The sequence below is a fragment of the Aspergillus uvarum genome (assembly GCF_003184745.1).
Source record: "Aspergillus uvarum CBS 121591 unplaced genomic scaffold BO82scaffold_21, whole genome shotgun sequence".
NCBI lineage: Eukaryota > Fungi > Ascomycota > Eurotiomycetes > Eurotiales > Aspergillaceae > Aspergillus > Aspergillus uvarum.
This window is the reverse complement of record NW_020291318.1, coordinates 150,633-161,971: the sequence shown is the minus strand read 5'-3', so window position 1 is coordinate 161,971 and position 11,339 is coordinate 150,633. Positions and strand designations below refer to the sequence as shown.

General features: G+C 54.7%; 6 protein-coding genes across 6 annotated transcripts; 4 read left to right on the top strand and 2 right to left on the bottom strand.

Annotated features, from left to right (window-relative positions):
- Positions 1 to 58: 58 nt before the first annotated feature.
- BO82DRAFT_281350 (uncharacterized protein) lies at positions 59 to 1,252 on the top strand (the record flags this gene model as incomplete). The annotated part of the gene is made up of 2 exons (XM_025631335.1): positions 59 to 144; positions 220 to 1,252. The coding sequence occupies 2 exons, from the start codon at positions 59 to 61 to the stop codon at positions 1,250 to 1,252; spliced, it is 1,119 nt and encodes a 372-aa protein (XP_025492823.1).
- A 121-nt stretch (positions 1,253 to 1,373) lies between these two features.
- Positions 1,374 to 2,496, bottom strand: BO82DRAFT_333570 (DUF4112 domain-containing protein; the record flags this gene model as incomplete). Its single annotated transcript, XM_025633219.1, has 3 exons — positions 2,221 to 2,496; positions 1,933 to 2,147; positions 1,374 to 1,869 (listed from the first exon to the last, which is right to left on the bottom strand). The coding sequence occupies exons 1-3, from the start codon at positions 2,293 to 2,295 to the stop codon at positions 1,374 to 1,376; spliced, it is 786 nt and encodes a 261-aa protein (XP_025492822.1). The 5' UTR covers positions 2,296 to 2,496.
- Positions 2,497 to 2,763: 267 nt separating this feature from the next.
- On the top strand, positions 2,764 to 5,834 carry BO82DRAFT_353588 (decapping enzyme complex catalytic subunit DCP2; the record flags this gene model as incomplete). Its single annotated transcript, XM_025634993.1, has 2 exons — positions 2,764 to 3,098; positions 3,174 to 5,834. Coding segments are annotated over exons 1-2 (2,534 nt in total), but the record flags the coding sequence as incomplete, so codon positions are not given.
- A 173-nt stretch (positions 5,835 to 6,007) lies between these two features.
- On the top strand, positions 6,008 to 7,508 carry BO82DRAFT_308319 (YgfZ/GcvT domain-containing protein). The gene has a single exon (XM_025632312.1). The coding sequence runs from the start codon at positions 6,034 to 6,036 to the stop codon at positions 7,414 to 7,416; it is 1,383 nt and encodes a 460-aa protein (XP_025492820.1). The 5' UTR covers positions 6,008 to 6,033; the 3' UTR covers positions 7,417 to 7,508.
- Positions 7,509 to 7,526: 18 nt separating this feature from the next.
- On the bottom strand, positions 7,527 to 9,174 carry BO82DRAFT_353586 (putative cell cycle control protein (Cwf23)). Its single transcript, XM_025634992.1, has one exon. It carries the CDS (start codon positions 8,988 to 8,990, stop codon positions 7,653 to 7,655), a length of 1,338 nt encoding a protein of 445 aa, XP_025492819.1. The 5' UTR covers positions 8,991 to 9,174; the 3' UTR covers positions 7,527 to 7,652.
- A 174-nt stretch (positions 9,175 to 9,348) lies between these two features.
- Positions 9,349 to 11,294, top strand: BO82DRAFT_431547 (uncharacterized protein; the record flags this gene model as incomplete). The annotated part of the gene is made up of 3 exons (XM_025640709.1): positions 9,349 to 9,748; positions 9,810 to 10,199; positions 10,258 to 11,294. Exons 1-3 carry the CDS (start codon positions 9,661 to 9,663, stop codon positions 11,292 to 11,294), a joined length of 1,515 nt encoding a protein of 504 aa, XP_025492818.1. The 5' UTR covers positions 9,349 to 9,660.
- Between the last annotated feature and the right edge of the window lie 45 nt (positions 11,295 to 11,339).

The window sequence follows — 11,339 nt, the reverse complement described above, 5'->3', positions numbered from 1 at the left end:
GTCAATCCATCACCGCATTTGACCTCGATCGTCTCACTCATTAGGACGATTTTACAACATGCCCGGCAAGGAGATCCCAGATCGCTGCATGAACTGCCGCGAGGCGCAACCTGCCTTCATTCTGCGCAGCCGTCATGTCTGCCAGTAAGTGCCCCGGATCGCATTTGGTTTGGAAGTGGCGCCGCCCGCAGTGACTGACGGAAGGTGCCCCTCTTCTAGGGACTGTTATATACGCTTTGTGAAGTACAAGCCTTTCAAACGCACGGAAAACTATCGCCTTAGGAGGAACATGCCCCAAGATGGCCCATGCAAACTCTTACTTCCTCTTTCCTACGGCCTGTCATCTACAGTCATGCTGCACATGTTGCATGAACAAGTCGAAACCATGCGACTCAAGCCGCATGGCCCCAAGGGCTATGAGCTGCTCGTCTTAACCATCGATCCGTCAACCATAAACCCTTCTATACCTCCGCAGGATGAAGCCTTCAGTCTGGCTGAGAAGCAATTTCCCCACTGCTCCTTCACGACCGTTCCTTTCCACAGCATTTTTGATTACGATCCCAGCATTGGCGAAGTCATGTCACTGTATGCGCACGCAAAGTTCGAGGATCAACCTTCATTGTCAAATCAGGAGCGCCTTGAAGCTTTTCGCTCGTCGATCACAAGCGCAACTTCAAAAGCGGACGTCGAAAACATTCTTATCAATCGACTTATCGTCGCGTTCGCAAAGAAAATGGGGTGCCGAGGCATAGTATGGGGAGATTCAGACAGCAAGCTGGCCGCCAAGACTCTTGCGAATGTTGCAAAGGGCCGCGGCTCCGCCGTGACCTGGCAGGTCTGCGATGGGATGTCTCCATCTGGACTCGAGTACAATTTCCCTCTTCGGGATTTGTTCACTGTTGAATTGCGCAACTATGCTAGCTTCATCCCAGAACTTTCTGACCTCATTATTCCCCAACAAGCAGTTTCTGAGAATACGCTCACGAAGAATCTGTCAATTGATGAGTTGATGGTTCGTTACGTTCTCACACAGGGTGAGAAGTACCCTGGTGTGATGTTGAATGTGACCAGAACAGCAAGCAAACTACAGTCTCCTAGCGCTTCCCCTGCCGAACAGCAATGCAGCCTTTGCGGAGCTCTAATGTTCAAGACAAATGCAACATCGCCACAGGCCACAGGCCAGCACTCGGACAGCTTATCGTCCCAGATATGCTATGCATGTGCTCGATCTCGGCCTGATCTAAGTTGCTAAGAGTCGACAGTGCAGACATTAAATATGATTGTACGCGGTATCTAACATTAGACTAATATTGCGAATATGGTCATTCAGTCTCTCTGTGCATCCGTCATGTAGGCTGACACGCTGCTCATTCTCAGCGCCTAGCGGATCGCGAGTTTTCGACGACTCCGCTTTCGAGATCGTCATCCCCGAGGGCTGCACCGCCAAACCATCTTCTCTGCGACCGATTCCTTCGTGGATGTCGTGCTGGTTCGGGCACCGCAGGGCCATCAGTCCTGGAGCGCTTCCTGCTCCTATGTCTCCTCGGTTCTTCTATGGCGCCCTTGTCGTATCGGTCGAATTCTTCGGGGAGACTGGTGTCTTCGGGTGCATCGTGTCTTCCGCCATGCTTTGAGAGCGCCTTGGCCCCTTTCTCTCGCAGATGCTTCTCAAGAAGCACGGCATTTCTTGTGTTGCACTTATAGACGGCATCTGCAATGTCACCCACAAAAGGCACAAGTCCTATGAAGAAATCGATCACCACATTGATCATCATCATCATGCGCAGGCTTGCAGGAAGACCTCCATCGATGCCCTCGCAGGTGCGAACGACCATCAAGGCGAGTGCTGCATCGGCAGCATCTCCGGCACTAGTGTACTCGGCGCGTTAGTTTTTGCCTGTCAGCTTCGGTGCCGTCACCGAAAGGACTTACAAAGGAATTAGCCCAATCACACTTCCCCATCCAAACCTTATCCCGCACAAATTGAAAAGACTATAGTCTAGTCGATATGCTCTTCTTTTGACTTGCGTCAGGACTTTCTGGTCATGGTCTGATAATCCTGGCGGTACGGCTTTGCGCCTCTTCTGCGTCTTTTTGCCGAAGGCTCGTCCTAGGCGTGAGGCAGGGACCTCTTCAAAGTATGGATCCTGCCACAACGCAACGCTTGTTAGCACATGGCTGCGATAAAGTTTTTTTGTGCAAGTAAAAAAAGATATGTACCTCTTGACCGAAGTGGTTTCTGGCCGTTTCGCCTAAGATCCTTTTGCCAACCAGCGATGCTATCTTGGTCGTCATGGCTCGTGATGGGTACTCTAATTCCACAATAAATGTCTGTGCAGTGAAGTCTTGGTTGCAAAACCTAGAAGGTCTGCCAGCAGAGGGTGCCTCGGGTTATTTGTCAAAATTCTTTCATACAATGACCCGCACAGACCCGAGTTCGCTCTTGTGAATCTTCTTAGATGTGTTTTTATGCTCAGTGGAAGAAGGAGGTCAGCAGGTTTAAAAAGCTTGTTGTAACCAGTCATTGACTTCCAACGTCGATAAACGCGAGGCACGAGCAACCTCCGACGTCATCGGCTGTCTTTCGACCCTGTTACGTAATCCCTATTTAATCGCACAGCATGGCACCAGCCACACCACCACATGTCACATCGTAGTATCATTGGGTAGCTGCGCCACATCATGTGGCGCGCGACCGTGGCCCCCCTCGCCGGGCATTATTGATCCCGTCTCGGACTTGTTGGTGCTTACCGAGCTCTCCAACCTGATCAGGCCGTCGTCGGGTGTCGAGCTGAGAAGAGTCACCTCCCCTAGTCTATCCTTTATCATTTGCTCCCCTATTAGCTTCATTCCTGGTGATCAAGCCATTGATTCGCCTCTATTCCTGTTTCACTCACTCTCACCAAAGTACGCTTCAGGGGTGGCGCTCTGCCAAGCACCCTTCCTTGAAGCTGCAGCCGCGCTGTGCTGTCCCCTCCACCTCTCTGTCTAGCGCTCTCTCCGATTCATCTGGAGAGCCATCTATCTATACTTACCTCTGCTGAGATGCTAAACCACGTTTTTCAGTATGACAGAAACAAAAATGCAGTTGGAAGACTGTGAGTTCGGCTGTGACGCGCAGTCTGCTGCGCCGCCTCTAACATGAGTGATGCTGACACGGTGGTTCCTCCCAGGGCTGGATGATTTATGTGTCCGCTTTATCATCAACCTACCACGTGAAGAACTTGAATCTGTTGAACGCATCTGTTTTCAAGTCGAAGAGGCACAATGGTTCTACGAGGACTTCATCCGGCCGCTCGATCCGGCTCTTCCGTCGTTATCTCTGAAAGCATTCGCATTGCGCATCTTTCAGCACTGTCCTTTGATGTCGCAATGGTCGCACTATCACCACATTACCGCCTTCTCCGAGTTCTTGGCTTACAAAACCCGTGTGCCCGTTCGCGGAGCCATCATGCTGAACCAGGAGATGGACGAGGTAGTCCTAGTCAAAGGCTGGAAGAAAGGTGCTAACTGGAGTTTCCCGAGAGGCAAAATCAACAAGGGTGAGAAAGACATCGATTGTGCAATCCGTGAAGTCTACGAGGAGACCGGCTATGATATACGCGAGGCGGGGCTCGTTCCGGAAGAGAAAGATGCCAAATACATCGAGATTACCATGAGAGAACAGCACATGAGGCTGTACGTCTTCCGCGGAGTGCCACAGAACGCCCATTTCGAGCCTCGTACCCGGAAAGAGATTAGCAAGATTGAGTGGTACAAGTTATCGGAGTTGCCGACACTCAAAAAGAGCAAGCAGCAGGAGCAAGGACTCGTTGTGGCTAATGCAAACAAGTTCTACATGGTTGCGCCTTTCATGCACCCGCTGAAGAAATGGATTGCTCAGCAGAAGAAAGCAGACATCAAGTCGCACCCCGGAGCCAGGCACCTTGTGCAGACCGAGGGAGAGCTCTCGATGGATGAGGCACCCCAGGCTATCAATGGCTTCACGCCTAGCCAGCTTCCTGCCCAGCTGGCCACCCCGAGTGATTTGCCGGAACTCGCAACATCTCAAGATGCTTCGTCTCATCTCAAACGCCTCTTGAACATCAACGGCCTTGTTCCTGCCCAGGATAATTCTGCGAATGTAGCTACCCCTGCGGACAATGGGTCTATCACTTCGAAGTCCAATGCCTTGTTGGAACTCCTCAGGAGTGGCTCGTCGCGAGAAGCTCTTCCGCAAGCCCCTGGACTCGACAAGGCTCTTCCGCCGCTCGCTATTCCAGATGGCCCGCCGCCAATGGGACCACCTTACCCTGACACGGCCTCTTTCCCTGGATTCCCTCAGCAAGGTCAACATTTGCGAGGCCCTGTGCCCCCGAATCCTGTGCAATTTCCGCAGACTCCAGTATCTCGTGCACCAGCCTCGAACATTGGTGTACCCCCGCTTGCTCGACCACCTCATGTGGGTCATGCAGGTGCACTACCTGGGTATCACGGAGTGCCGCCGTTCTTCGAGCAGATGCTCTCGAATCCTCCAAGGTACGATCCTGTGCAAGCAAGCTTGCCCACGGCGCCGCAACCTGGCCCGGCTCCATACCAACGAACGGGAGATCCCCAATTCTCTCATTCAGCCCAGGCGCCGAAAATCCAGGGAGCGACTGTGCCTCCTGCAAGCAAACTTCCACCACCAAAGCTTACGAGTCACTCTCTTGCTTTGTTGAACGTTTTCAAAGACGACTCTCGCCGGACACCCAAAACATCTAATGCAAGTCTAGTCCCACTGGCGGAGAAGGTCGAGCATCATCACAGGCGGCCATCGCAACATCAGGATCAACTCCTAAGTTTGCTGAGAGGGTCTTCTGGCCCTCCAACCCCCGGGCCAGCGGAGTTGCCAGCTCAGTCTGTCTCTCCGCCCAGGAAACAGATTCTTCAACGACCTCGTAGGGAGCACAGTCCCGCCCGGCATCCGGCAGGTCATCGAAGAGTACCATCGGTTACGAAAGATGCGCGGCAGTCTTCCGCGGTTCCCAGTCCCTTATCAAGCATGCCTCAGTCTATGGCAGCATCCAAACCCTCTCCTAAAAGAGGAATCAATGGATCAAATCGGAGAAATAAGAAACTCGAGCAGGCGCAAACCCTCGCGTCGCCTATTACGATATTGTCCAGGCCACAATCTGCTAAGAAGGAACCGGGCCCGCTGCCGGCATCCTCACAGTCATCCCGGGCTCCTTCGCGCAACCGCGCAGCAAAGTCGGGGACTCCGGAGCCGGCAAAGCCATTTCAGCCACAAATTCTCCGTCGCTCCGATAACCCGAACATTGTGGATCTGTTGCCTTTGAAAGCTCAGGTGAACGAGCAAGACCAGCAGCAAGTGGGCCCTCCGCCTGCCATTCCCAGGCGGGAGTCGCAGCCTCAAGTGAACTTTGACCGCCGCCCAAGTCAGACGCCTGCCCAAAGAGAAGCCTTGCTGTCACTCTTTGGGAAAGCATCTGCCTCGCCAGGAGTTTCACCTGCCGAGCTTAGCACATCGGCACCAAAGACTGCGGGTGCCTCTGGTGTCGTTAGCCCACTCACGCCACTGAATATTACTGCCGCGTCCCCTTTTGGAAGTGGAGCGGAAGATGGCCAACTCTCTCTTTCGAGCCGGGTCGCTTCGCCTGACAACAAGGCATTCTTACTTGGCTTTCTCGAAGGTGTTGCCAAAGGCAATAAATAACCTCACTCAGCTCGCTGAACCCCGATGTGGTTCAGGGTCAATTAGATAGTTTAGGACTCAATTTAGCGACTGCCAACGTCAAGATTTTGAGTTATTTTCCTGCTTAATATGAAATGTGCTTATCTCCGGTTGTAATCGACCACTAGTTACAGTGATAATCATGTATGACTCAATCAGTGGCTGGCTGTTCAGATGCGCAATACCGCGGAATTATGTCATGGCTGTCAATTATTCTGCCTCTCCATACCGCCTAATCAGCGGATAGCAGCAGCCTACCGTATCTACACATTTCTAAGCCGAGCAAGGACCAAAGTCAGCGTCACCCCGCAAAAGGAAGAATGATGCTGTCCAATCCCTCACGTACGGTATGCGCCCGCTGCATCAGGCGCGGCCGACACTTCTCCACGACTGTCCATCACAGTGCTCAACCGCGCAGCGACCATGGGAATCCCGCTCCCCCGCCCGAAGCCGGCTACACTCGACTCACGAACAGAGGCCTCATCTCCGTCACGGGGCCCGACAGCACCTCGTTCTTGCAGGGTCTGGTCACCCAGAACATGGTCAAACAGAGCGCCGAGGGCAAGAGCTCCTATGTCGCCTTCCTTAATTCGCAAGGCCGCATCCTGAACGACGCCTTCATCTACCCCACCGCCGAGACCAACGCCGCCGACCCGGGCTGGCTCATCGAAGCGGACGCCGCCGAGCTCCCCGCGCTTCTGAAGCACCTCAAACGCCACAAACTCCGCGCCAAGCTGCAGCTGCGAGTGCTCGACCCCACCGAACGCACTGTCTGGGCCTCGTGGAAGCAACACAACGGCGACGGCCGCTGGGCCGCACACAGCTTGGGCGATTCCGTCTCGGAGTCGTCCGGGGCAGGAGCAGGATGGGGCGCGGACGTCAATATCACAGGGTGTGTGGACACACGAGCCCCCGGGTTCGGGCTGCGCCTCGTCACGCCCGGCGACGCGGACCTGCGCGCGCACTTCGCGCGCCAGCTCGAGGAGGCGGGCGCCCACGAAGCCAGCCTGGGGTCCTACACGGTGCGGCGCATGCTGCACGGCGTGGCCGAGGGCCAGGCGGAGATCCTGCGCGCCGCCTCCCTGCCCCTCGAATGCAACATGGATCTGGCCCAGGCCATCGATTTCCGGAAGGGCTGCTACGTCGGCCAGGAGCTGACCATCCGCACCCGCCACACCGGCGTGGTCCGCAAGCGCATCTTGCCGGTGCAGTTGTATGCGGACGAATTACCCGTGAGGGAGGGAGAGGGGGGCAGTGGCGGCCCGGTTTATGATCCCTCGGCGGACGCGGGGCTGGCGCCTCCCGCCGGTGTGCAGGGCTTGGATATTTCCAGGGTTGGCCCGTCCAAGGGTCGCAGCGCGGGCAAGTTTCTGGCCGGCGTGGGCAATGTCGGGCTTGCGCTGTGTCGGTTGGAGATGATGACGGATGTTGCGCTATCGGCTGAGGGGACGACGCAGTATACCCCGGACCGGGAGTTTAAGATTAGCTGGGACGCGGCGGAGGGTGATGGGTCGGAGGGGTCAGAGAGGGAGAAGGTTCGGACCGTCAAGATTAAGGCGTTCGTGCCGCCGTGGACGAGAGAGTATATCACTTCCGGCACGCAGCAGGCTCGTGCTCGTGATCCGATTCGCGAGGGCCAGAGGGCGAGGGAGCTTGCTGAGCGGTTGGCAGCCGAGGAAGAGGACGCTCGATTGCATGAGTGATTTAGACATGTGTCCACGGTGCTGAAAAGATGTACAGTAGATGTATGTATGATAAATGGTGATGTGTAATTTAGATAGACGGCTAGTTCAAGTGGATAAACTTGTTCGTATGGGTGTCGTAAATCTTTACTATGGGTATCTCTATGCTACAGCAGCAAAACTTTCTATATACAACAAGACCAGGCAATTTCAGGGGTCCACCGACAACGCATCATGTGCCCGAGATGCAACAGACCTTAGGAGGCTTGGGCGGCCGCAGCTTCTGCGGCATCTGCGGCATCTGCGGCTTCGTCTTCTTTTCTCAGTTGCTCTTCCAGAGCTTTGCGTTCTTTCTCCCGCTGGGCATTACGCAGTCGCATCAAGGTCAGCTCTTCCAAACTTGGGGCACTCGATCCATTTGTAGCGCCAGCAGTAGGGGCAGGCTTCGTGGAACTGGCGGCCGCGGAGGCAAAGGAACCGAAGGAGGGCGCCTTTGCGGGACCTTTGGCAGCACTGCCCGTACCTGCCGCTTTCAACCCGGCGAAACTGAACGAAGGTTTGGGGGGTGCTGCTGGTGTAGAAGCGCTGTCTGCTGCTGAGCTGGGAGCGGACGACGAGGTGCCGTTCGACGCCTCCGCGCCGAGCTCAGGCTGAGCACCCGATGCCCAGAAGACCGACTCAACGACCGACCAGTCACTGCCAGCGTCGTTGCTTACCTGCTTCTTCTTCTTCCTCTTCTCACTATCCAGAACCGCAGCGTGAGCGCTGACAATGGAGGCGAAGATGACCACCCCGGTCGCAACGGTCTTCTTCTCCCGCTTGTCCCCCAAGCGCTGCCTCTTATCCTTGAGAAGCAGCACATTCTCGACCTTGCCAAATAGCGCAAAGAGCGCCCTCAAGCGCTCCGCATCCAGATCCAGCCCGCGGCCCTCACGCACCCAACGCACCTTCACCCCGCGCTCCAACTCCGGGACATTCGTGCCGCCGCCTTCCCGCGACCGGTCCACCTTCTGCGAGCTCCGATCCGCCGCCTTTCGAGCTTCCTCCTCCTCCAACCGCATCAGCTTCTCCTCCGCCTCCATCTCCAGCTTGATCTTCTCCTCCGCCTCGCGTCGCCTCCGCCGCCCATCCTCCGCAATCCGATCGATCTCCCTCTGCAACTTGGCTTCTGCGTCATCATCCCCATCCGCCGTCGTCGTCCCCATCCACGACCTCTTCACCCCCCGCTGCTGCTGCTGCTGCTGCCCTGCCGCGCCCGCGCGCTCCCTGGCCTCCAGATCCTCTCGCATCTTCCGCTTCGCTGAATCCATCATCTCGCGCTCACGCTGCTTGCGCTGGCGCGCCTCGCGCGCGTTGTCGTAGAGCTGCCGCACCGCGGGGTCGGAGAGCACATCGTACGCGATCTGCAGCAGGTGGAACTTGTCGATGTCGGCCGGCGTGGGGTTGGCGATCTTGTCCGGGTGGTACTTCAGCGCGGTGCGGCGGTAGGCCCGTCGGATCTCGGTCTCGGCTGCTGCGGGGGAGATGTCGAGGAGGGCGTAGAAGTCCTCCGTTGAGGCCGCGTGGGCTTTGAGGTCGTCCTTGGAGGAGGACATTGTGGTGGTTTGATGTGCTGTTGAGCTTTTTGGAGGGGAAGTGGGAGGCTGTGCTGTATTTTGGGAAGATGTGGATGTAGCGGAAGAAGGTTAAAACAAAGGGATGGCGCGTCGGGATGTTGCGCGTCGTTGGGCGTGGGGAGCCTCTGGTGGGGAGGTAGTTGAAGGTTTGGGAGCGAAAGATGATGGTGGATAATTGTTTGGCGGAGCGGAAGTCGCTGGCGGTGGCGGAAAGTCAAGCGGCCGTTAAGTTAGTTAGTGCTATTAAATTACTCTGCGCTACGTAAATCTATATTAAGCAACACATGGTCTTGGTAAATTCTCAGTCAATTCTTGTCATCTCTCAAGTGTCATAATAGCTCGATTGACGGATTGTCCTTGCATAGCATACTAATGATTGTGCTTATCAATCCTTCAGTACCTTTTCGTGATTGCCGCTTTGGGTGAAATGCTCCACGCCCGGCTCCTTCCCGTTTCAGATGCTCTGCTTGACCGGTGCGATGCTTCAGACCACAAGCATTCGACACGATGATTATCTCCCTCAGAAAATGTCGTCAATGTATACAATCAATAGCTGCACTTATAGGCACATGCTCTCTCATTTGTTTTGAGATTCTCGAGCTCCAGCAGCTTCATCATTTCTCTTGTGACACCGAGGCCATCAGCGAGGATGGCCGACAGCACTATACCATCACCTTCGCAGTTGGCGCTCGCGCTAGCCATCGTCAAGCAGAAGCCGCTCGGAACCAGCATGAAAGGTAACCACTGACGCTCCCTGGCCGAGTCACTCAAGTTGAGGATGTACTGAGCAACAATCAGATTACTTTACTCGCATTCGACAGTTCATCAAAGCAGTCACGCCGACAGACCGACCCACAAGCCGAGACCAGTTCTTCGACAGTGTCGCATTCTGGCAGAAGGCGTACGAGAAATCCGAAGCCGAACAGAGCAAGCTCCTTGACCGGATATACGAGCTGGAACAACGCAATGAAGTGCTTACCACCCAACCACACGGCTCGAATGCTGTCTCGAAAGACATGGTGCAAGAATCCACGAAGCGGAAAGCAACACTAGATGCTAGCATGGCTGGCGCCACTACTTCGAGGAAAAAGCCAAAATCACAGACACAGTCACAGAGCAGAGCTTGCATGCTCACTGAGAATATCCCCCATGGGCTAGAGGGCCAGGTACCTGAATATCCTGAGGAGCGTAAGCTTGCTCCTGTCATACCTTTGGGACTAAGAAATGCTGAGGAAGATTCGTGTAGCTACAGCATCATTTATGAGGAGGTTCTACACTCTGCAGAAGTTGTTGCAGCGACGTACCAATACTCCAGCTATTGCGCTTGCTGCAGGTGGACTGTGCTCCGTCGCAGAAAACGATATACTCCGTGCAGTCCAACCGCAATTTGGTTCCAGTTCGGAAGGAAGAGATGCATCCGTCGTCAAGAATCCAAGTGTATCAGCGATTGTGAATAGTATATATAGCGCCTATCAGCTACTGCTTAAAGCATTGAAGAAGGCCCCTTCAACCGAATCGGCAGTGCAAGGTCGTGGTCAAATCATTTTCCACATTGTTCAGCTGTCTGAGACAGTTATCAAAGCGTTGGGCATCCAGTGCCGATTCAATGCTAAGCAGCAACGTTTATCTGCGGCGTCGGCGGCCAAATCGAGGTCCTCTGCGAGGTCGAAAAGGTCCAAGACAGGCCATTCAAAGGATAAGATTCCCTCAAGCACGAACGATGAGGTTGCCCAGCTGATGAGTCTGCTACTTTGCAGAATGGCTCTTTCACTGGACAAGACATGCTCAAAGACCTCAGACCTACGAAGCGGTTTTAGCTACGTGTTGCTCAGCCGTGTTGGCGAGTTACTGTGTTTATTTGTCTTCAAAGACCTCCATCTGCGATCCGATCTGGAAGGAGACCCTGCCAATTTGTCACTCCCACATGGCCTAAAGGATGTGCAGCTTGACGAGGAATCCGTCCTAGCTGCTGAGATAGAGGCCAAACATCTCATACCACCCCTCGAAAGATTGCTCGCCGTACTGAACCCACCATTGTTGCCTGAGGAGCTCAACCGTGCGGCAGAAACCAAAGGAAGACTGCAAAGCACTCTTCTGCAAGCGGTATTTGGCCAAGACCCAAAATTCGGCGAAGCTTTGCGCCCACTCCACCATGACGATACTTTGAACATCTCCTTCAGCACGGCGCCTATCTCTGAGCAATCTGTATCGGAATGGTTTGTTCAAGAGACTTGGAGACTTCTCGGCTGGGACTTAGTGGCAGGCTCATCATTGGGTGGATGATGTCCCTGGTGTGGACTATATCATATCGTACAGCTAGTATATTTT